This window comes from Neovison vison, chromosome 1 (genome assembly GCF_020171115.1).
Source record: "Neovison vison isolate M4711 chromosome 1, ASM_NN_V1, whole genome shotgun sequence".
NCBI lineage: Eukaryota > Metazoa > Chordata > Mammalia > Carnivora > Mustelidae > Neogale > Neogale vison.
This window is the reverse complement of record NC_058091.1, coordinates 214,726,544-214,750,557: the sequence shown is the minus strand read 5'-3', so window position 1 is coordinate 214,750,557 and position 24,014 is coordinate 214,726,544. Positions and strand designations below refer to the sequence as shown.

Genomic DNA, 24,014 nt, shown 5'->3' with positions numbered 1-24,014 from the left:
GTATTTTTCTTCTGAAAATTTAGTTTCAGCAAGAAATAACCCTGGTCCTACCTGTTATGAGCTAGTATAGGTTCAAACTATTCAGGCTTGCTCTTAAGTACAGGATGAGTGTGTCTCAAGCAAATGTTATTTTACTGATCTGTGTTAACTGTCTAGCTTGGTAGGAAGCCTACTTCTTGAGATGTATCATGTTCCATTTGTAAGTTCTTGATTTTTGTTGAATTAATGGAAGTTGTGATGTTGGCCAAGTACAGTGGAGTAGTCCCATACTCTCCCCCTTACCCATGCGGGATACATTCCAGAACCCCCAGCAGATGTCTGAAACTGCAGATAGTACCAAACCCTATAGAAACTATGATTTTTCCTCTATCTACAGACCTATGATAAAGTTTAATTTATAAATTAGACACAGTAAGACATTGACAGTAACTAATAATAAAATATAACAATAGTAAAAATATACTGTATATATAATAAATATATATAATAAAATATATATAAATAAATATATACTGTAATGAAAATTATGTGATGTGGTCTCTCTTAAAATATCTTACTGTACTGTACTCATTCTTCTTGTGATGATGTGAGATGATAAAATGCCTATGTGATGAGATGACATGAGGTGAATGAAGTAGGCATCGTGATGTAGTGTTAGGCTGTAACTGACCTTCTGATGATGAGTCAGAAGGAGGAGCATCTGCTTTGGACTGAGGTTGACTACAGGGGGTTGAAACCACAGATAACTGAAACCTGGGAAAGTGTAGCCAGTGTTGTAATCATTATCCCTAAAGAGCTGGAATCACCTGTTGACTCTACAAAGTAAATCCACAGCTGAGGAAACCCCAATAGCTTAATTAGGAGAGTCAAAGTTACTCTTCTCTGATATGGAAAAAGTAAAAATACAGAATTTCTATTTAAGAACTTTATTTTCATTAGAGATGTTCTTTCTGAGATATCTATCAGAGGATGTATCAGTAGGAATACCATAAAATAAAAGTAAATAAATGGAGAAAAGAAAGGAGACAGTCCTGGGTTATGAATTTGAGAAGCATATCAGTTGTGGTTGTTGAGAGTGGAACCCACACAGCAAAACACAGTTTGACCAAAAGAGAAGGTCAGAGAACTGCAGCATGTCTTCCTTAATTAGCTCCAGTAGTACTTTAAAATCAGAACTAAGATGAGAAGGAATATAAGCCATCATAGAGAAAGACTGTATGATCTGGTTACTTCAGGGATACAAACATTTCTGCATGCAAACTAACGGATCACTTTTATAACTCATTCAAAATATTTAGAAAAAATGTTGTATCATTTTATGCCACAAGATGAAGTATGTGCATATTAAGATTGGTGGATTATTGCAGATTTTTCTGATGTGTCTTCTCATCTGTTTATAGCCCTTCATATGCTACATTCTGCTCACAGTGGGCACTTGGCAAATACATGACTAAGTTGCCCAAATCAGGAGCCTTCCTTAGAGTGAAGACATTCCCATTGACCAGTCCAGTAAACCAAGAAGGTTGGAAAGTCTGGGAAAGTGTAAAATTATTTTTTTCCTTAGGGGAAAAAATGATTAAAATCAATAATTTGCTTTGTAATGAATAATAGAGAAGGGAGGCTTTCCCTTGGTGCTCAGAGCTCTGTGTGAGATTGCCAAAATAACATGGGTGACCTGGGGAAGTAATTTGGATCATGGATTCAAAGGGCTACAGCAGTGAATTGGGGTGCCTGAGGAAGAACATATGTTATTTGGGGCTATTTGTTAAAAGACCAGATTCTGAGGGTCCACAGGATAAGACATTCTTGCCATCAGGAAAGGCTAAACCTTCCTTTTACTTTCTCTTACCTACATAATACCATGTCAGAAAAAAGCTAATGGCCTAAATTCTGAACTTTCCAGTCCTTTCCATTTACAGTTTTATCGAGGAAATTTCAGTGATAACCATAAACTCAAAGGTACTGAAGTGTGGTCAAATTATTACAGCAGTTTTAATTGCCAGTTCTGGATTGTGATGTGGTCAACCCAATTGACTGCAGAGAAAAGGGCCATTATGGTGGCTGCGGAACACTCCTAAACTAATGGACTGTCTAGAAGTTAATTCAAGGGCAGGACAGAAGCAGAGACTGCCTGGGTATATTCATGATATCATCCTCCTCCCCGTCGCAGACAAATCATTCTTCAGCCAGCAGCTCAGGGCTGCTGACTTCTAAATAACGTAATCTACCTGGCAAAGCACAGACTGTGTCTTGCTAGCTCAGCTAGCCTCCATGAATTGTGATACCAGAGGTTAATGCACCGTGCCTTTGCCAAGTTGGCACAAGACTGGGAGTCCAGAAATCCAAGTCCACCCTGCTCCTGCCCTTTACTGGGGACCCTGGGAAGGTCATTCAGGCTTTCCAGACTGATTCTTCTTTTGGGTTTTGTTTTGTTTTTTATTTTTATTTATGTATTTTTGTTGCAAGTTCATATTTAAATTCTAGTTAGTTCACATAGAGTGTAGTGTTGGTCTCAGGGGTAGAACAACACCCAGCGCTCCTCACAGCACCTGCCCTCCTGAATGCCCATCCCCCATCTAGCCCATCGCGCATCCACCTCCCTTCCAGGAACCCTCAGTTTGTTCTCTGTAGTAGAGTCTCTTATGGTTTATTTCCCTCTCTTTTTCCCCTTTCCCTCTGTTAATCTGTTTTGTTTCTTAAGTTCCACATAGAGTCAAATCATACAGTATTTGTCTTTCTCTGAGTGACTTATTTCGCTTAGCATAATACACTAGCTCCATCTGTGTTGTTGCAATGTCAAGATTTCATTCTTTTTGATGCCTGAATAGTACTCCATTGTTTGTCTCCTTTATCCATTCATCAATTGAGCTCTTTCCATAGGTCTTTTGGGCTCTTTCCATAGCTTGGCTATTGTCAGTAATGCTTCTATAAACATTGGGGTGCATGAATCCCTTTGAATCTGTATTTTTGTATCCTTTGGGTAAATACATAGTAGTATAATTGTTGGGTCCTAGGGTAGCTCTATTTTTAACTTTTTGAGGAACCTCCATACTGTTTTCCAGAGTGGCTGCACTAGCTTGCATTCCCACCAACAGTTTTAAAGGGTTCCCTTTCCTCCACACCCTCTCCAACATCTGTTGTTTCCTGTGTTAATTTTAGCCATGCTGACTAGCATGAGGTGTATCTCACTGTAGTTTTGACTTGTATTTCCTTGCTGATGAGTGAGGTTGAGCAACTTTTCATGTATCTGTTAGCCTGATTCTTCTTTTGTGAGAAGAGATAGAGATTACCAAGGCTGGGGGTGCAGCTGAGGGGGTAGCCCAGGTGGCAAAACACTCAGAGTTTTGTGTGATCCAGGCACTGAGGGAACCTGAGGACTGACATTGTTAAGGAAAATGAAGAAAGTTATCTCTCTTCCTCATCCAAGTTTATGGGTAATGTCACCTGTACACAACACATGAGACACTGTCTCCATGAGAGAGGGCTTTTCTCAGCAGCTCTAGAGTTTCATTTGGACACGCTGTCTCTGAACCTCTGGGGCGTCTCAGCCAAGGCTCTGCTTTCTCCAGAGATCTTGTTTTTTCTACTTAGTTAAGAGCTCCTTCTATCCACATCTGATCTGGGTTTTAAATTAAGTAAAACTGAATGGCCAAGGAAATAAGGCTTCAGAATGCTGGAGTTCTTCTGGTACGGGCACCTGGCCTCAGACACATCAATGCTCCATGTGTTTCCCAGGAGTGTTGCTCTTGCCATCTTTTCTGCTTCAGAGGTTCTTCTCCCAGAGCTCTTGGCACTCAGGGCCCTGGAAAGGCCCATTCTAAGACCAGCCCTCCCTGCAAATACTTGCTTTTCATGCATTTATTTCTCTCTTCCTCCCATTGTAAATTCCAAAATGCTGAGGTTTATTTGCTCAAGGCAGGGCAGGTTTGGTTACTTAAAGGACACTGGTCCTGCCAGGGGTGGACCTATATGGCTTTGGCTAGTTGATCGTGGTGTTGTTGCCAGAGTGAAATAGATGGGAAGTTTGCTGAAGTCTTACTTGATCTGTATAAACAGAAGAATTCTAGGTCAAGTGAATGAAAGTTTGACTTGAATCATAAAAAGTCATGAGGCTCATGAGAGTCATGGCCCCTCAGTGAATTCCAAGACTCGACTGCAGTCTGCAGACCCAGAACTCCTCAAATGAAGGGGAGGCTGGGTCCCTTGAGGGAGAACCCCCAGACACCACTGAAACTATATACCTTAGTCTTTCACTCAGCCTTTCCCAAGGGACTTACAACCTTTTACTAGGGTAGTAATCCTGAGGGGGGAAGGAGATAATCAGACTTTAGGGGGCTCACCTGTTCTGAACTGACACTAATTCCAGGAGACCCAAAATGTCACTGAGGTCCACCAGTCGGTGTAGGGGCTCATGGAGGTGGGGTGATCATGGAATTGTAGCTCAGGCCCATCTCAGAGTGGGTCCAGTGGGTCCCTGAATCCATCCTCTGATTATTTCCCGGTTAATGAATGCATACTGGAATAGACATTGTTACAGATAGAATCTCCACGTTGGTACAGCTCCTGTCTACCAGTTCCACATGCTGGGAGTTTCAGAGGAGGAAGAGAATTTCTGGGTCACAGACACAGTCTTCATTTTGCAGATTAAGGTGCAGTGATGGAATCAGGAAGACACAGCAAGGACTTAAGTCACAACTAAGTCCTTTTGAACTAGCAAATTTGTACTTAAACGCATTATGAATCCAAGATCAAAATGCCTTTGTGCTGATTTTATTGCAAATGCCACAGGTTTCCAGCTGTTCTGTCTTATTTCATGGCTGAAGCATCAGGAGCAGCACTGTGTTAAATTTCTGTTACTGCATCTAAGGGATACTGCAAAGGAGTGCTTCATTTAGCCTGAGGTCTACCTGGGTTTATGGTTTCATTGCCTCTAAATGTGCTTTCCTCTTAATTTCCCACACCAAGTCATGAGTACATTTTGTTAGAAACATAAATATGTCCAGCTACCGTATTCTGTGGGACTTTAAATATTTATTCAGTATGACGAATGATTTTCCAGCTGGGGACAACAGCATGAGTGAGGACTAAGGCATCACCCATTATTCATCTGTCTCTCGCTTTCCTAAGTGAATCTCACACCAGGGAACAGACACTTCCCCTCTCCTCTTTTGTTACAGAAAATTAGAAAGATGGGAAATAGAGTTGACACCACTGATTCATTTTCATTTGCCCCAGAATTAAATTATTTGTTTCCAGTCACTGTTAATTATGGGAATGGTAATGCTTCAGATGCTGGGCAATGTCAGAGTTGGGAGCTTCTCACCAAGGGCCTGGCATGGCTAAGCATAAAGGTCAGGGGAAAAATATGACAGCAGCAGAAATTAAAATGAAATTTCTATGTATCTGTATATCATCAGAACAAAGAGTCATTTCTCCCTCCGCAAATGGAGCCTCACAAATGCATACTTCATAGCTATTTGCTATATCCCTCCATTAATCATATTATAACCAGATTGCCTTGGCTTTGTAGAAATGATTCCCAACTAATTGGAATCTTCAGTGTTTTATATTTAGCATGTTTAGGTCCACAACATTTTTAATAAATAGGCATGCAAAAATCGTACACTCTTTTTTTTTAAGTAGGCTCCAGGCCCAGTGTGGAATCCCACTCCGAGTGGGGCTTGAACTCAAAACTCCGAGGTGAAGAGCTAAGCTGAGATCATGAGTCATATGCTTAAACCGACTGAGCTACCCAAGCGCCCCTACTGTGCTTTTAAAAATAGAGGCACAGGTAGATTAAGTGGCTTCCAAATGTTCAATAGATCCTCAGTCTTCTGAGTTTTAGTCTAGTTCTGAACTCTGAGGGTCTCCCTTCAAAGTAGTCTTTCTCTTAGGATGTTTTACTTCCTTATCATATTTGAAAAATGCAAACTCATTTCAAAATTTTCCAAATGTGTTTCATCAAACACCTATATATGCTTGCCCTATGAGAGATACTAAGCACTTTATGATACTGACTCCTCTAAACCTCAGAGTTTAGAGGAGGAAATTAAGGCACAGAGAGGTTAAGTAATGGTCCATGGTCACACAGTAAGTATTGTGGTCATACACAGGCAGCCAGGTGCCAGGACCCATGCTCAGACCACCAGACTGTGCTGACTCAGATTCAACGAGAAGTATCTCTGATTTCATAGAACATACACGATAGGCACTAAATTGTCGTGACTGGCGCGACAAATCAACCAGAAATGTGAGGGTAAGAGGATGAAGAAAAGAACTCGAGAAGTAGAGAGATGGGCGCAGGAGGAGCACTGAGGAGGATGTCCAACAGTGCTGATTTTATTCCACATCTTACAAGCATTTTTAAGGCAGATCACAATAGAAGGAATAATACATCAGTATTTAGTCAAATAACTGCAAGTTCCTATAGCAAGTTTACATTAACTACAAATAAATCTCGTGATGCCAGGTCATCACGGCTAATGCCATTAGCTACTATTGATACAAGAAGTTACAATCAACCAGGAAGTGGGTTATGGGAAGTACAAGGACCAACTAAGAATTTAAGACCCCGGGCGCCTGGGTGGCTCAGTGGGTTAAGCCGCTGCCTTCGGCTCAGGTCATGATCTCAGGGTCCTGGGATCGAGTCCCACATGGGGCTCTCTGCTCAGCAGGGAACCTGCTTCCCTCTCTCTCTCTCTGCCTGCCTCTCCATCTACTTGTGATTTCTCTCTGTCAAATAAATAAATAAAATCTTTAAAAGAAAAAAAAAAAAGTTTAAGACCCCGACCACATTGTTCCCTTCTGTAGGGAGAACGTGTGGGAAGTCGTGTAGGCAAGCGCACGACACACAGCACAGACCCTTTCTCCGTGTTACTCAACTTTCCGGTCCTTAACCCCTTGTCAAGGCGTCTGGACTTTAGAGGAGAGTCAGGGCCTGGGTTGATCCACAACTCCCAACTGTGCTGTGGTCTCCAACACTAAATAAACATTTTGGATGGATCAATTCAGGAAGGTTTCTGACCCAGAAAATTAGGATTGAGAGCTCTCCCAGTATGAAAGATGATAAAAAACTACATTACCTTTAATCTTTTTAAAATGGTCACAAATCCAGATGGTAAACAGGAGGTCTTTGTTTCCTTAGGTCTATGTTGTTCAACACGCAGCTTGTAGCTACGGAGCACTTGAAATGTAGCCAGATTGACATGAGCTGTAAATGCAAAATACCTAGCACTGGTTTCAAATACTTAGCATGTATGAAAGAGTGCAAAATACCTCATTAATAATTTATATATTGATTCTGTGTTAAAATGACAATATTTGAATATATTGAGTTAAACGAACATATATTAAAATTAACTTCACTTGCGGTTTTGGGGGTGTTTTTTGCTTTGTTTTAATATCTTTTCTAGAAAATTTAAAGTTATACATGTGGCTCACATGGTACTTCTATTAGAAAACACTGTCTTAATGCGTTTTATGAGAATTTCCAACAAAGAACTTGACCTTTGGGGCACACATTATTTCCCACTATGCCCTTTGGCAAAGGTGCTGTTGGTCCCAAGAGAGAAGTAACAGAGCAAAATATCTTCCAGACTTACAATACGTAATTTGTGGGAAAATGAACCATATGTACTCTTTAGAGTCTTTTCTTGAGAAAAGACTGTGAGCTCCTTGAGGGCAGGAACTTGGGTTCTTCTTGCCTGCATCTCCAGCAACTGGGCTGTACCTCACCCAAAGTTTGCCTGGAGTGGGTGGGGATGAGGGTTGAAATGGATGGTAGGTGGGTGAGAGGTTGAGTGGAGGAATGGATGAGTGGACACATAGAGTGTCTACAGGTTTTTGTCATCATTTCTTACAGATCATCACTATCTTTATTCATGATGACACCATGTAGATGCTATGGGAATGGATTTTTCCAGCTCTCTCAAGAGCTCGATTAATTTTTTTTAAGACAGCATTAGAATCCTGATCTATGACTGGACCTGTTCCCCGTGGCATACTGTGCTGCTATGGATACTATAGGTCTGTCAGCTTAGGGCGCCAACCTGATTGCAAGCAAGGGCTAGGGAAGTTGTATTGAAGCTGTTTTCTTAGAAACACACCTTTTACCCACACTGTATATTTACATCTCAATATTTTTAAAATAATCGAGTTTCTACCAATTGTTCTATCCATAGTTCATACAATATTGGGAAATAACAACTGCCCCTATCAAAGAATATGGTTTTTTAATCTGTGGCTTTGGACAGTGGGAAACTAAAGCTACCCACACGATACATCCTTTAGCACTGCCACTGGGTCTGGGAGATTTCCATTCTTGATTTGGTGATTGGTTCGGGTACCAGTAAGTGTTCTCCTGTTTCTGTCTTGAGTACTCATGATGAACGGGTGATACCTTCTAATCAATACCACAATCTCATTTTCTGTGCAAACCAGCCCATTCAGAGACAGATCTGTGTTCTTCTCTCTAAGCGTCTGTGATAGTCTATTTACTTTCGTGAAAAGAAAGTCACTGAAAAGTCCTTCTTTGGGGCTAGTGCTTTAATTGTTTATTTCTGGGTCCAATTTAAAACATAGTGAATTGGTTCTGAATTGCTATGCAATTTGCCTGGCATTTCAGTGTCATTGATTTTCCTTTTCTGTTGATTCTGAGTGAGGATTAAAAGGCTATTTTCATGCAACTTTTTTGTAATTGTGATTCCCAGTATAGACTACAGCATTCAGTGTTCTTTTTATAAACCCATAATACCCATCTTAATAAAAGCTGTCAGAATCAGCTCTTGGTAGACTTTGCCCTCTGCCTATTATCAGTATAGAACACGTGACTTTACAATGCATATTCAACTTCCTCCTTAATTCTGTCCTTGCATAATGCCCCATTTCCCAATGGAAACGGGAGATGGAAGACTGAGGTGAGAGACTGACAGTCACATGGTGAAATAAGTTAGAATGAAAGTATTCTTTGTTACATGCCCACTACAGCAGAACAGAATCACTCAGGAGAACCCCTCCTCGGGACAAGAAGTCATCTGACATTCCACACTTTCTCCTCTAAACTGTCATGTTTCAAGCTATTTTAAGTCCAGCTACTCTTTTTTTTTTTTTTTTTAAGATTTTATTTATTTATTTGACAGAGAGAGAGATCAGAGTAGACAGAGAGGCAGGCAGAGAGAGGGAGAAGCAGGCTCTCTGCTGAGCAGAGAGCCCGATGCAGAGCTCGCATCCAGGACCTTGAGACCACGACCTGAGCCGGAGGCAGAGGCTTAACCCACTGAACCACTCGGGCGCCCCCTAGCGACTCTTTTTATCCACAGCCTCCCTCTTTCACAGCTCCCTGAGCCCTTTCCTATCTTTGCCTCAATAGCCAGAGTAAGTCAGTAAGTATGATTTGGTACAGGGACAAACATAGTCCACCAGAGTTCCATCTGAACCCAAGTAATTGGAGGTGTGGCTGTGAAATTTTCAATCTCCATGAAGTTCGTGCAGACAGAAATATTTGGCATTCTCTTTCATCCTACTATGCTAAAGGGACTTTAACTTCACATTCCCAACAGAGTATTTGTGTTTGTAAAGCTGACACACCCTTTGCCTTACACCATATCCCAGTTGCGAATTTGCCTTAGATTATTGAGGGAAATAAATACATTTCATGATACTCACCAGACACCTAGGATTGAGTCTTATGTAGGTGGTATGTGTGTGTGTGTGTGTGTGTGCGCATACGTGTGCATATGTGTGTAGAATGGGTTTGGACAATGGTCCCAACTTATTCTAGAATGTGTTTTAATACATTTTTAAGCTTCTTTATATTTCTATAATTAAAGTTGCAAAAATGTAACCTTAATCTTACTTGAGAATAACTCCAACTTTGAAATTTCAAAGATCAGTGTTCTGTTTCAGTTGTATCAGTTTAATTATTTTGAATCTGGCTAATCTTCCACCTCTATAGAGTGTGGATTTCAATTATTATTCCCCCCATGCCTCCTTTTACCAAAGATAATTAAGATTTAACCCTCTTTGACAGTTATTAAAATAGACTTAATATCTGATCCTGAAAAAGTTCTTTATAAACCACCCTCATCTGGTGGCTTCATTATGTAAACATTCCATCAAAAATGAACTTGAGAAAATTTCAGCAGTAGCTAACTGATCATTAAATAGTGAACCATAAAAAGATCTCTATGCTAACTGGATTTAGAGATATATTACATATCAGGTAATGTAAAAGGTAACCATTTCATGCCTTATGTTATGAATTTTTAGTATAAAACAAAGTACATTTTCCATATTAAGTCCCTGTTACAAAAGTTTCTCTACCTTGGCAATATTAATATTTTGGGATGGATTATTCTTTGTTGTGAGGAGCTGTCTTCTGTATTTTAGGATTTTTAGCAGCATCACTGGGTTCTTCTTACTATATGACAGTAGCACCTCCTGAGTTGGAGAGCTAAAAATGTATCCAGACATTGCCAAATATCTGTTGAGAGAGGGGAGAACATATTCAACTGTATTTAAGAACCACTGATATGTGGGACTTCAAGAACGGCCAAATATTTGTTATTTCTTCATGTATTCTCAGAAATTTTATCTTGATACAATAAAACAGACCAGGAAATGTATAGCCCTTGCACAAAATACTGAAATGTTGATGTGGAATAATAACAAAAACACTTCTTTTTTTTTTTTACTCATAAAAATGGGGGGGGCAGCTTTTTCCTATCTTCAGTACTTAAAGGAAAAAAACCATATTGTAAGACATGAAAACATGTGCTTCATCTCTTATCTAAATTTTTATTATTGTTGATAGCATTCTGTAGCACTTTTCTGGAAGGTATCAAAGATTTTAGGAGTCCCTGGAGTGCCCAAGAGGATTGCACAGTCTTATGCCCAGGGGTTCCAAGTAGCTCTTTTCACCAAGGTATCTGGTCATGAGGTGACTGTGCAACTCAGACATAGCATGATTTCAAGAACTCTTGGGGTTCTGTTGCTACCGGGACCTCCATTCTAGCACCCATAACTTCTTTTATGATTACATTGACCCAGAACATCAGACGTGTGTTTCCATTCGTGGGAGGTGTTTAGGTCCTCAGAGCAAGTTACTCTAGTCTGTTTGGAGTGGCACCTCCATCAGCAGAGAAATACAACTCTCTCTCTCTCTTTTTTTTTTTTTTAAGATTTTATTTATTATTTATTTGACAGACAGAGATCACAAGTAGGCAGAGAGGCAGGCAGAGAGGCAGGCAGAGAGGCAGGCAGGGAGAGAGGGGGAAGCAGGCTCCCTGCTGAGCAGAGAGCCCAATGTGGGGCTCCATCCCAGGACCCTGGGATCATGACCTGAGCCGAAAGCAGAGGCTTTAACCCACTGAACCACCCAGGTGCCCCGAAATACAACTCTCTTGAAACGCACCGAGTGCGTGTCCAGTGGGCCAGATAATGGAGATTCAAAGATGAATGGGATATAGTCCTCACCCTCAAGGGGCCTTCAGTCTAGTGTGAACAATGTTTACGATCTCTGCCAATGTATAAAACACTAGTAAGAGTTAACATGACAGCAGGCTGTAATGTTTTTTTCTGCAGTAACATGAGGAGTAACATGAGGAGCAATGTTTTCCCTAAAATGGGTGATCAGCCTACCGTGAGAAATATGAATGCCTACGTTATTTTGTAGGGCTCTGAATCTGAAGAACTTTGCAAAGGATTTGAAGAGACCCCTCACTCATTCTTTAGACTCATTTATGCATTGGTATTAGAGTTCTTTGCGATCTGCTTTGCAAACATATTGTGGGACATTGGTGCAAAAATAACCACCTTGAAAAAGAGGCATTGACTCAGAACCAGCTGGATTGCCTATATGCCCCTAAAAGCTGGTATTCTTTTACACAACAGTAGTTTGTGTAAAGCGATCAAGCAAGGCTATGATCTTCCACTTGCCACTTTAGCCGTCCCAGAGTACATTTCTCTCATTTCCGAGTGGCCTGGCATATCTTAAATGCAACTGTGCCTTCATGAAATGGGAGTGATAGCTCTTATGTATGGAATGTCCAGAATCCTGATGAAACATTAATTAGGACGTGGAAAGTCAGTAAAAACTGGACTCTTTTTATGCATCAAGAAGTGAAGGCATAGATATGGGACCTGGGGCTTTATGGTGCAGAGAAACAGATTCTTCATGTCAAATGAAAAAAGCAGTAGCATTAAATGATTTATAACACAGCTGTTTTATTTCCTATTAAAATTGTGTGTTGTAATGAAACCATTTAAATCTGTTCAGGGCTTTGTGGAATTTTAAAATTCAGTTAGCTGTCCATGGTTTCTGGTCCTTGAGAAGTTGGGCAGAGAACTGTGTGTGGGATAGAGCCAGCTCTGACTGCCTGCCACATGCCTTTGTTTCTTGTGTGTGGAAGGGTCCACTTGATGACTTTCGAATGCTTGGCTCCCCCTAGTGTGATGGCACCAAATGGCCACATGCTGCATCTGAGGTCATGTGGGGTCCAGGAATTTTAGGTAGAACTGCCACATTCGTAGCCCAGGCAAATAGATAGAGATGCTTTTGGCTAGTGTTTTTTTCAAGTCTTTGAACAACAATTCCCATGAAGAAACACATTGCAATCCAATATACATTTTTATACATATTTATTTATTTGTTCATGTATATAAATGTATATGTAGACACATATATGCATATACATGTGTACTTTCTACATTATAAATATTTTCATAATGAAAACAAAAGTTTCATGAAATGATATTTATCCTCATTACTTTATGGGCCCAGCACGCTTCCGCTGCGCGACTCTGCTATCCTCATTACTTTAGTTATGCTTAACTCTTTTCATTTCTAGTTCAATTTTTTAAAAATTCTATTTATAGCTACTCAGTTAATTTCATAGCCCACAGATTGAAAAGCATTGGCCTAAGTTGATATGCCCGTGTCTCGAAGTAGATAACCATCATGTCACTTTAGGCAGGGGCAAATGAATGAAGGTGCTATATTTTGACCTACCATTTGATGCACAATGCCATGATGGATCCTGTAATTGGATTGGGGCATCCAGTTGGCTACAGATAAGGCCTTTCTCTAAATTTCATTTGCTAAGGTCACTGCCAATACTTCTTTATCATATTAAAGGCTTTGAGGAAATCAGTTATTGCTAACTGCATAAATATATGTTTTACTTCTTGACATAAAATGTCAATAGCAATTTACCTTACAGAAATCTGAGCATAAAGGAATCGGCACATATTTTAAAAAATGTATTGCTAGGTGTTTTCTCTGCAACTTGCTCATGTATTTTGTTGTACATCTTCCCCCAAAATTTAAGAATTCATATACTGTTTGGGATGATGGTGAGTAATGTTTTCTCCTACGTCCCTACTTCTGAGGCTCTGTTTTTTTAAAACTTGGGGGTCAAAACCTGTTTGAAATGCAGATGAGATCTAGGGCCCATCTACCTAGAAGGAACAAAATATTTATTCTATAGACCCTCATTGGAGAAGCCTTAACCTGAATGGAAGTCACTATTCATGTCAAGATATCTTATAGTTACCCTACCAGAAGGAAGCATTGTACCCCCATTCTATTGGTATGGAAATCAGCGGCGCCTTATTTGATTCAACCAGTGTGCATACATACACATGTACTCGGGCAGCAGTGAGATCTACTGGGTTGAGACCAGAGCAGTCCAAGAAGCAACCTGGTTGGGCCTGTGTCCCTCAGCATAACAGGCTGACCGGGCTGCAGGACCAGCTGCCACAGAGTAGCCACAAGTAAGCCCAATGGCAGACAGCCTCCCAGAAGTGTTTGAAGCTCTTTCTTTTTTCTTTTTAAATTTTCATTTATTTATTTGACAGACAGAGATCACAAGTAGGCAGAGAAGCAGGCAGAGAGGGGGGGAAAGCAGGCTCCCCCCTGAGCAGAGAGCCCGACCTGGGGCTCAATCCCAGGACCCTGGGATCATGACCTGGGCCAAAGGCAGAGGCTCTAACTCACTGAGCCACCCAGGGGCCCCTTGAAGCTCTTTCTAAAGTTACCATGTCTTTGACTAGGACATATCCTAGTACCTCTTTTTAAAAATGAATTCATTAAAATATTCATGAGATTAGACCCAATAGTAATTTTTGCAATTATGTAGAACATTTAGTCAACCTGAGCAGAAACCCCTCTTGATCCTTAAGCAAGGATAAACCCCATGACTAGGGCACCACTGCCACCTTTTGGTGACATCCCTTAATTACAGGTTCTGGAGGGATTAAAAAAAAAACCTGTATTTAACAGAGATTATAATGTTAAAGTTATAAAATGATAGAAAATATACATCCCTGGATATGCTATGGTGAAGAGAGAGTGTGTGTTGCTAAAGCTTGCTTTGGTTCTGCCCTTTGCATCTCCCACAGTTGTCCTTGCTCTGATCTCACATAGTCTTTGTTGCTCTTGGCAGGATCGGAGGGGCCATTCCCACAGTGTTCTCCTACTTCGCGGAAGTGCTGGCCCGAGAGAAGCGGGGGGAGCATCTGAGCTGGCTGTGCATGTTCTGGATGATTGGTGGCATCTACGCCTCTGCCATGGCCTGGGCCATCATCCCGCATTACGGTAAGAGGCTGGCCTGGCATGAACAAGGCATTACCTTCTCTGACTTCGGCCTCTCTTCTGTCCCTTTCATTTCTTGTCAGTGCTGGTTTGAGAACAACACTGTCATGATCAAGTTTTTGCCTTTTGTTTATCTAGGATTTTCTCCCTTGTACAGAGATCTGTAGAAGGTAAGACCGTGCCAAGGGTCCTGTAGGAATATTGCTGCATTTTGCTGTTTTTCATTGGCTTTCTATGTGCTATCAACTCTAGGCTCCCCACCAAAATGGACATCAGGGGAGACACAGGTCATAATCAGCATAGAATCGGCAATGACACAGGTCACTATTCGTCCCTTCTGGGTCTAGTTCAAAGCTCAACCCCATGTCAGTCCACCTCTGCTGGCAGCTAAGAACTGGGATGAGAGCAGGAAGCATCCTGTCTTGTCATGGAACATCTATTTGTAGAACTTAAGAGATGACTCAACTGTCCTTGCTGGCCAGATCCTTCCTGAGTTTCTTCTAAGCTGTTCCTGCCACCTCTGAACACTTTAAGTTCTCCTGTTTCTGGGCAGTCAGCACTGTCCTGCTTAGAAGCCAGAAACTTCCAGGTGCTTCACCCACAAACAGTGAAATGCAGGGAGAGGTTCATAGAATCCAGGAATCAAATCCAATAAACAAGACAGAGGGGAGGGGAGGTTTTCTGGTTGTGTGTATCTGTGTGAAAGAGAAAGAGAGCAAACATGTTGAAGTTTGCAAATTATGAATACTACGTAAATTAAAACCACATGTGGACTTTAAAAACTCACTCTTTGTTCAACCTAAAATCTAATTGATCATTGGGTGAAAAATTAGATTTCAAAAATTTGCTTTTGGATCATTTTCTTTTTTTCCTGCTTTTGTTTTAGAACAGAGCAATTTTGGCTATAAAGCCTAGGTTTGTTAGGGAACAACCCTGAGTGAATTTGATCCACTGTTAAAATCAAAGACAAGATGTAAACTTTAGTATTTGAACTCATTGTAATTTGCTTTATCCTATTGAGCTACAAAATTCATGCATGTCACACTTTTTTAATAAACCTATAAAGTTACATGCAAATCAATGTTGTATATAACAATAACAAGGAAGGCATAAGGAATTGGTTACTTGGCCTAAAGAGAACTTTTCCTTGCCAGACACTTAAGTTGAGTGTGGCGTGCGAAGCGCAAATGGTGGGTTTTCCTTTTTTGGACTCTGGTCTGTTCAGGGCCAGAGATACCCTCCCAGAGGTACTAAATCACACCTGCCATAAGGCTTGTTGTCTCCCACCATCCAAGGAATTACAGGTGATTCTCCTTCTCTGTCTGGGCCCCGAAGACCTCAGCCACCCTCAGAACTAGCTCCCAACCCAGTTAGCTGGCTGTTTGGAATGGAAAACCCACCTAGCTGCCATGGAAAGAATTGCTTCAGTATGCCTGGATGGCTCAGTCAGTTAAGCATCTGCCTTGAGCTCAGGTCATGACCTTAGGGGTCTTGGGATCCAGTGGCAAGTTAGGCTCCCAGCCCAGTGGGGAGACTATTTCTCCCTCTCCCTCTGTCCATCCCCACTCCCCCTCTTTCTCTCTCTGACATAAATAAATAAAACCTTAAAAAAAAAAAGAAAGAAGAAGAAGAAGAATTGCTTCTTAGGAGCTCTGCGTGAAGAGACAAAAAGGAGATGCAGAGCCTGGGCAGAGTCCAGCTTTCCTCAGCATTGCTCCTGGAGCCGCCCTAGTCCATAAGCAACCTCTGTATGAATGAAAATTCGCTGCCTCATCCAAGTGGACACAGGGGCAGCCCCACTGGCCAGCTCTGCCAGATGCTCACACAGCAGGTCACTGCTGACCGCTTCACGTGGCAGCTGGATTCCTTCTGAGGCCAGCCTCTTTCTAACCCCAGATGGCAGCACAGCTCTTTGGCTCCTGGATGTTTGCTGTCCCTTCTTCCTGGTCCCCTTCCCATCCTGTAGAATTTCTCCAGCTGGTCTTCCCAAACTCGGAACTCAGATTGGTTTTTGCAGTCTGCACTTCTCTATGGGCCTGGGCGTTGATTGTTTTTTTGTTTTTTGTTTTTTATTGTTTGTTTGTTTTTCCTCATTGGGGTATTTAGTTCTTCAGACTCCTGCCTTTCACACATCCCTACCCTTGAGCCATGGTGGGCTCCAGATTTTGCCTCTGGACTCACCAACCATCAGCTAGTGACTGACCCCACAAAAAATGAGTGTAATTCTACCTTTATTTTTCTCAAGCATACATAAGATATTCTTTTTTATAGAAAAACGGTCTGCCTAGTCCATACATAACTGGAAAGAGCTGAGGCTGTGAATCAGAAACAATTCCTAAAAAGTTTACCAAAAAAAACCCCAATGACAATATAACAAAATTAAGTATATCTGAGGCTGGCATTAATTCTATGTTAAAGGAACCTTGAGAAATAATGACCTGGTTAAGAAATCAGTAACAGAATATTGAAACTTTATACCCATGCTTTATTGAAGGCTTTCCATGGCCAGAAATGTGGCCAAAGCAACAATTATTGCAAACAAGCCTGTCTGTATAGTTTTATCAACAGGGGAGATTTTTAAATACCCTTGCTGAGTTCATTGCTATGCTCTTGCAACTTGAGAGCTCTAATTATCTCAAAAGAAAAGAACTTAGTTTTTAAAATCCTGTGTTGAGGCTTCTGGGGGTTGATGATGTTCTCTATATTGGTGTGGGGGAGGGTGTTTCAGGAGTATTCATTTATAAAAATGCATTCAGCTAGGTACTTAAGATTTACATATGTCACCATATGGGAGTTACACTTTTTTTATAAATATTTTTTCATAAAATTTACCACTTCTGTTACCCCCTGAAAATACCCACGCTTGGGTCCTACTCCGGATCAATCGAATCTAATTATCTGGGTTGGGGATTCTGCATGGATGGTTTTTTGTTTTTTTTTTTTAAAGATTTATTTATTTATTTGACAGATCACAAGTAGGCAGAGAGAGAAGAGGAAGCAGGCTTCCCACTGAGCAGAGAGCCTGATGCAGGGCTTGATCCCAGGACCCTGGGATCATGACCTGAGCCGAAAGCAGAGGCTTTAACCCACTGAGCCACCCAGGTGCCCCTGCATGGATGGTCTTTAAAGCCATTTAAAGCTGGTTCTCTGTAGCCAGGTTTGAGAATCTTCAGCTTCCTACCTCTGCCAGGGGGTGATCTGGGAAGCCCCTGAGGCTTCACCATGTACGCACAGGGAGGGGGGCTACAGATGGGCGCAAAGAGAAGAGTGAGCCTGACTGGCATGGTTGACTTACTCAGTGGGCGTTTAAGTTTCCATATTGTTGTTTTCATCCAGGCTAAAGGACTTTCCCCACTCATGTGGCTGAGAATCACTTACAAAGTAGCTTTGACATCTTGCTCTGTCTTCTCAATGCTACATCTTTTGACTTTACTTAAAATGGATAAGAGCTGTTAAGTTCATCCACTTTCCCTACAGTCTCAGAGAAAGTGAAAAGATTTCTCTTTTGCCTCTGAAATTCTGCCTAGTATAAATGGTGTCACAGCTTATAGAAAAAGGAGAGTACTTGGGCCCTGGGCCTCCATCCTCTTTCATTCAGGAGACCCCTGGGCATCAGCACCTGGATAGCAGATGGAGTTTTCACCCAGCAGGGGAGGAACCTGGGAGTATCATAGAACGACTCAGAGCCAGGTCCTGGCCCATCTTACATCAGTAACAGGATTTGTGCTAGAGGGAAAGGATCAAAAACTGGCGTCCACACCACAAGCAATTCAAATGATAAGTGATGCAGATAAGAAGGTGTCTGCGGTGTTCTCTTTCTGCGTTTTGTGGCTGTCAGTGCACAGAGCCCTCAGCCTTCAAGAGGCTTGAATTCTGACTCCCAGACAATCTTCTTATGCAAAGAGACCAAGAGTGGTCACTCAGAATGGGCAAGGAAATCTGGAAGGATTCTTCAGAGGTTAGACAAGGCCAGGAAGGGGGGTTGGACAGCTGCAAGGGCTCCTGAGTTCACATGTGGGCTGTGGCCAGGGTCTGCTGACCGACAGAAGCAGCCACCCAGCTGGCCGAGGCCTCGTCTCTGGACCAGCCTCGGATCATGATGGTGCTTTACCTTCACACTGCTGCTGGTGGGGATGGAGATTTCCCTGCAGACAGTCTCCAACATCTGAAGGTTCCCAACAGAAGATTACCTCGCCCACTCTGACACAGCCTTAGGAGGCAGAGTGTTTGAATGTCATCACCTTTCCTGCCAGCCCCCTCCCCTGTGACCCACTCCTTCCAGCAGCTGGGATCCCTATGAGAGAAGAGATAGCACAGGGATGACGCTTTTCCTTCATCCTCCCTCCCCTCAGTAATCAGAACAAACATGGCATTAATGGAAGCCACTGGGCCTCAGGGGAAAATGGAACAGGTTGCTGACTCACAGCACTTTCCCTCTTCCGCTGAGAGCTGAGAGCTTGCATGTTGGCTCGGGCTTTGGAGTTGCCCTGGGATTACAGCACTGTCTGCTCCATTAAACCCTCCCACGTCATTTTCTCTTTGAAATTCGTGTGCACATCAGATGAGGTTTGTCCCCTGCTGAGGGCACCACTGTGCGAAGCAAGGACATTCAATTAGCTAAGTGGAAATGTTCTCCGTTCAGCACAAAATGCCTCAGCTCTTAAAGCCCAGAGCGCATGGGGCTGCCCGCTGCACTGGAGCCACCCCATAGCCTCCATTACCCCCTGCCCTTACCGCAGACCTCCCAGGGCCAAGCTGGGGGCACCCTGAAGGCCAGGCCCATCCCAGCACCACCAGCTTCCCCACCAGCCGCATCTCGAGGTCTGGACTTAAAACCTCACATATTCCTGACCAAGATGTGCCTGCTTCCTTTAGTTCTGTGATGTGGGAAGCTAATACATTTCTACTCCCTCATGATAAAACGGGGTGAAGGGAGCACAGTCTAGTCATAGTCTAATGACTGTCTGGCTGAAGAAGGAAACAGATGAGGGTATCACGTTTTGTTCATGATCGGAAAAGCACTGTGGCCAAGGGAAGGGATAGGGGGAGTGAGTGCTGGTCTTGAATCCCTGCCACACTGCTCCTGGGTATGACCTTTGTCAAGCTTTTCAGTCTCCCATCCCGTTTTCTGCATCATGATGGGGGTTAAGCATGGCAATCATGTTAGAACACCCAGTGCATAGTTAGTGCTCAAAAACTGGTAGCTCTTGCTGCTGTCAGGTTTACCTACACGGGCTCCCAGACTCCATCAGCGCAGTCCAGCACGAGCTCCGAGCTACAGGAAAAGACGGAGAAGGAGCTGAGAAATGCCAAACAATAAACCTTACCTCGCAGGTGAGGAGATCAGAGGAGTCAGAAGAAAGGAAAAATCAGGAAAAAATTTAAGATAATGAGAGAGATTCAAGGAAAAAAATAATACCATAAAACCTGGATTACCTGGAACCCAATGAATCCATATCTTCCATTCAGTTATTGGTTGGACGAATTAATATTTGAAGGACACAAACTATACAAAGACCCACCTTCAAGGCACTCTCGCCAGGTAGAAGGAACAAGAACCCTGGCTGTCCTAGCCTGCCAGCAGAGATGCTGCCCAGCCCACCAGGTTACAGGGACCTTGGCAGAGCCATTGCTGTCTTGGAGGGAAGATGTCCTATGCTCTGGACCTGGTAGGAGGCAGAGTGGTTCCTGGCATGGGATTAGATCTAAGGCATGCCTGGCTCCAAGCCGGCTCTGCCATTCTCTAGTTTTGTCACCTCTAGGACGGTTCTTGGGCTGTCTTGTCCTCCATCTCCTTGTCTAGAAAGCAAGCATACTACCGCATAGTGCTGCTGCGTTCAAGCACTGTGTACGGAAAGTGTTTACACCATGCCTGACACGCATAGCCACTAAGTGCGGTCTTTTATTTCCACAGATGGAGCTAATGTTGAGGTAAGGGTATGAAGAAGGAACTGGAAGAGTGAAGAAACCATACTCCCCTTTTCCTGACCATATTCTCTCAGTTGTGTGCTTATCATTTGAACGTTGTTGAGGTGGATAAGAAGGGGGAAGATGCGAGAACAGAGCTTGTAAGGCATGCCAAGTATTCTGCACCCACTCCAGGTGACAGGTGACAGCTGTGTCCCGCTTTCCCACCCAGCCAAGTGCCCCCAGCCTTGCCACCCACCTTTGCCATCCCTCACTGAATGTCATGGCACTGAAGATTTTATGCTTAAGTATCTGAGTAAGACATTGCAAGGGGAATCCCCTCGGCACATCAGTGTACACCAGTGTTATTTCTTAATTTGTCCATTTTAGGATGCATCTAATCTTTGATTTCAACAAAATGACTCTTGGGCTCAGATTTCCTTCACTCTATGACTTAGTTTTCCCCAAACGTTAAGAGGATACATCAGCCCCCAAAATAATAACGACAAAGTCCTTCTTTAAGAGCTTAAGAAATGGATATGAGGCATTCTTATAGTCAAGTGTATGGCTATGTTTTTAGTGAGTGTGTGTCATTGTTCAGGTGTTCTGGAAGCCTCCTTTCTTAAAGTCACAAGCTCTCCCACCCCCACCCCCAGCCCTCCCGCCGCTCTCCTCATGGGAAGTGCATCACCCGGGGAAACATGTGTCTGCTTGGGTACAGGTAATCCCCCACCTGCCACCCACCCCACCCCCTGCCAGTCCTGCACAGTTCTGGGAAGTGCTTTTCAACATCCTCACTCTGAGCTCTGAGGCATAGAGGAGTCACTCTTCTATTGTGCATTAAGCCAATTATCATGGTGCTCAAGTCCTCCCACTGCCATCCACGCTCCTCAGAAACAGAGGGGCGGCAGTCATTTGTTAAGAGCCTTCTGTGTCCCAGACATTGTGCCAAGCACATTGATCTTAAACTCACAGTCTGAAAACAGAGATAGGGGCTTTAAAAATATGACAGTTTTCCCATTCACATGTGGGCGGGCAAGGCTGCAGGTGCCTATGCTGCTGGTGGTGCTGGGTGACCCCGCACAGCTGGGCTGCTCGTCCATCCCTTGGCCTGCACACCTCTTCTCAGAATAATGCTTTTAAAGGCAGAAAATTAAAAAATAGGATTCTAAATAAGACCAGTTGTTAGCAAAATGAATTGGCATATGAAATAACTACAGCTGGTATCAGACATAATAGCTGTCTTTATTTTTAAGTAGATATGGACATAGAAGCTAGAAGTCAACAAATCCTTTCTCTTGGCTCCTAGGAAACCACTGGTCTTTGAGTTCTCCCAGAATCCCACATTCCATTCTTTACCATCTCTTAGTTAAGATTAGGATTGACTAAGGGGAGAAAAAAACATTAAGATTGATGGATATAAGAGAAAAAAAAATCAACAGAGGCAGGAACAAGATACAAGCTTGTTTTATATTAAAAGAAGCCTGGATGGGGGCTGTCTAGTACTGGGATGGTAGTTCCACCCATCAAAGGCCCAATTCCTTTTAACTCAAAATTCCTTTTATCCACCATTCTTAGTGCATTTCATCTGGTAGGTCCACATTCTAGGCAGGACAAAGCAGGAGGGATCTATAAAGATACACCTGTGCTGCCATTAAGAATCTCCGTGGAGGGACGCCTGGGTGGCTCAGTTGGTTAAGCAGCTGCCTTCGGCTCAGGTCATGATCCCAGCGTCCTGGGATCGAGTCCCACATCAGGCTCGTTGCTCAGCAGGGAGCCTGCTTCTCCCTCTGCCTCTGCCTGCCTCTCTGTCTGCCTGTACTCGCTCTCTCTCCCTCTCTCTCTGACAAATAAATAAATAAAATCTTTAAAAAAAAAAAAAAAGAATCTCCGTGGAAATCTCACACAAATCTACTTAAATCTCATTAGCCAGAACTTTAGCTAGCGTACCTAGCTACAAGGGAGTTTTGGAAATGTAATCTTCTATAACCGAGCAATAAAGAGAACACAAATCAGATAGAGTGGATATTGAGAGACAACTAGCCACCTCTGCTCGACCATTTCATTCTTCTTCTAGAAAGTCTTTTTAAAATGTCCATATGGTTCTTGATTTAAATTTTAATGTGGCCTTTCTGTATTGGGCAGTTTTTAGATGCACATAATGAAAAGTAAGTCAAGCTAACCTAACCAGAACAGGAATTTATCAGGAGGCTATTGAGTAGCTCATAGAATGGCCAGGAAAGCTAGAGAACCCATCTCAGAAAATGGCAGGAACCAAGGGAATCCTTCCTTAGATGACTGGCATGGCTTGTGAACAAACTCAAAATGTCAACACCCAGACTCAAAAAACCCCCACATACAGCCTAAGAGAAATTAGCTCAAAATACACAGCTTCAGTTTCCACTGCACCAAGGAGTTTTGATAGTGGTTTAATTGTTCTTCAAAGATGGTGGAGTTTTCTGTGCAAGATTCAATCATGAGGGGTGGCACCTGCTGTTAGAAAGGCATGATTACCAACATGTGACATCCTAGACGAAGTATCTTGAGGCCCTAGTTAGGATAGAGCACTTCACATGCAATAATATGTGTCGGGAAGGAGAATCTGGGTCCATATGAGGGCAGGTATAGTTTGAGCTAGTGTGGCCTTTACATGTTGGTTACAGAAAATTCAGTACAACACTCTAAAGAGCCCTAGCCAATGCAAATTCTGGACATTATTCCAGCAGACCAGACATCCTTATCCTCAGATTATAGCTGACTAGACCCCTGGGTCCTTCCCAAAGCAAATGTGAATCCTAGCCTAATCACTGGCCTAGATCTTTCATAAATCTTGGAGAACTTGATCTCCAGAAGAGATAAAAGCACCTATATTTACAATAAATAAAACCACAAAAGTTGGTTTCACTTACTATAGATAAAGATGCCTTCTCCAAGAGCTGTTGACATTAAGGTTTGCCTTGGAACAAATAGTATAAACATTTGATAGTATAAAAAATTTATTTAACAAATGAATGGTGATCCCGAATGCTGATAAGGATTCAGAGAAACTGCATGTCTCATACATTACTTGTAGCAAAATAGTGCAGCCACTCTGGAAAATAGTTTGGCAGTTTGTCTAAAAAAAATTTAAACACACCTAACATATGACCCACAATTGTACTCCTAGGCATTTACCATCACCCAGAGAAATGAAAATTTACCTACATGAAAACTTGCACATCATTGTTCATAGCACAGGATGCTATAACTCATCAACAAAAGGAACTTGATAAATAGCTTGAATAGGCCCCGAGGCATTTTGCTGAGTGAAAAAAAGCATTCTTAAAGGGACAAATAACAAACTGGAGAAAAAGTTAATGGTTATCAGGGGTTAGAGGGAGTGAGGAGAAGCAGAGCAGGCATGACTACAGCAGGCTAGCCCCGGGAGATCTTGGAGTTGATGGAAGGGTATCTATCTTGAATATGGAGGTGGCTACATAATTCCACACATGTGATAAAATGACATAGAACTACACAC

The 24,014-nt window shown here is 42.4% G+C and overlaps 1 protein-coding gene across 1 annotated transcript in view; it reads left to right on the top strand.

Annotated features, from left to right (window-relative positions):
• Positions 1-24,014, top strand: part of SV2C (synaptic vesicle glycoprotein 2C) — a 212,120-nt gene that overhangs the window by 97,664 nt on the left and 90,442 nt on the right. Inside the window, exon 4 of the mRNA XM_044266808.1 lies at positions 14,442-14,593. Coding sequence (XP_044122743.1) covers positions 14,442-14,593 — 152 coding nt within the window. The remainder of the gene's footprint in view (positions 1-14,441; positions 14,594-24,014) is intronic.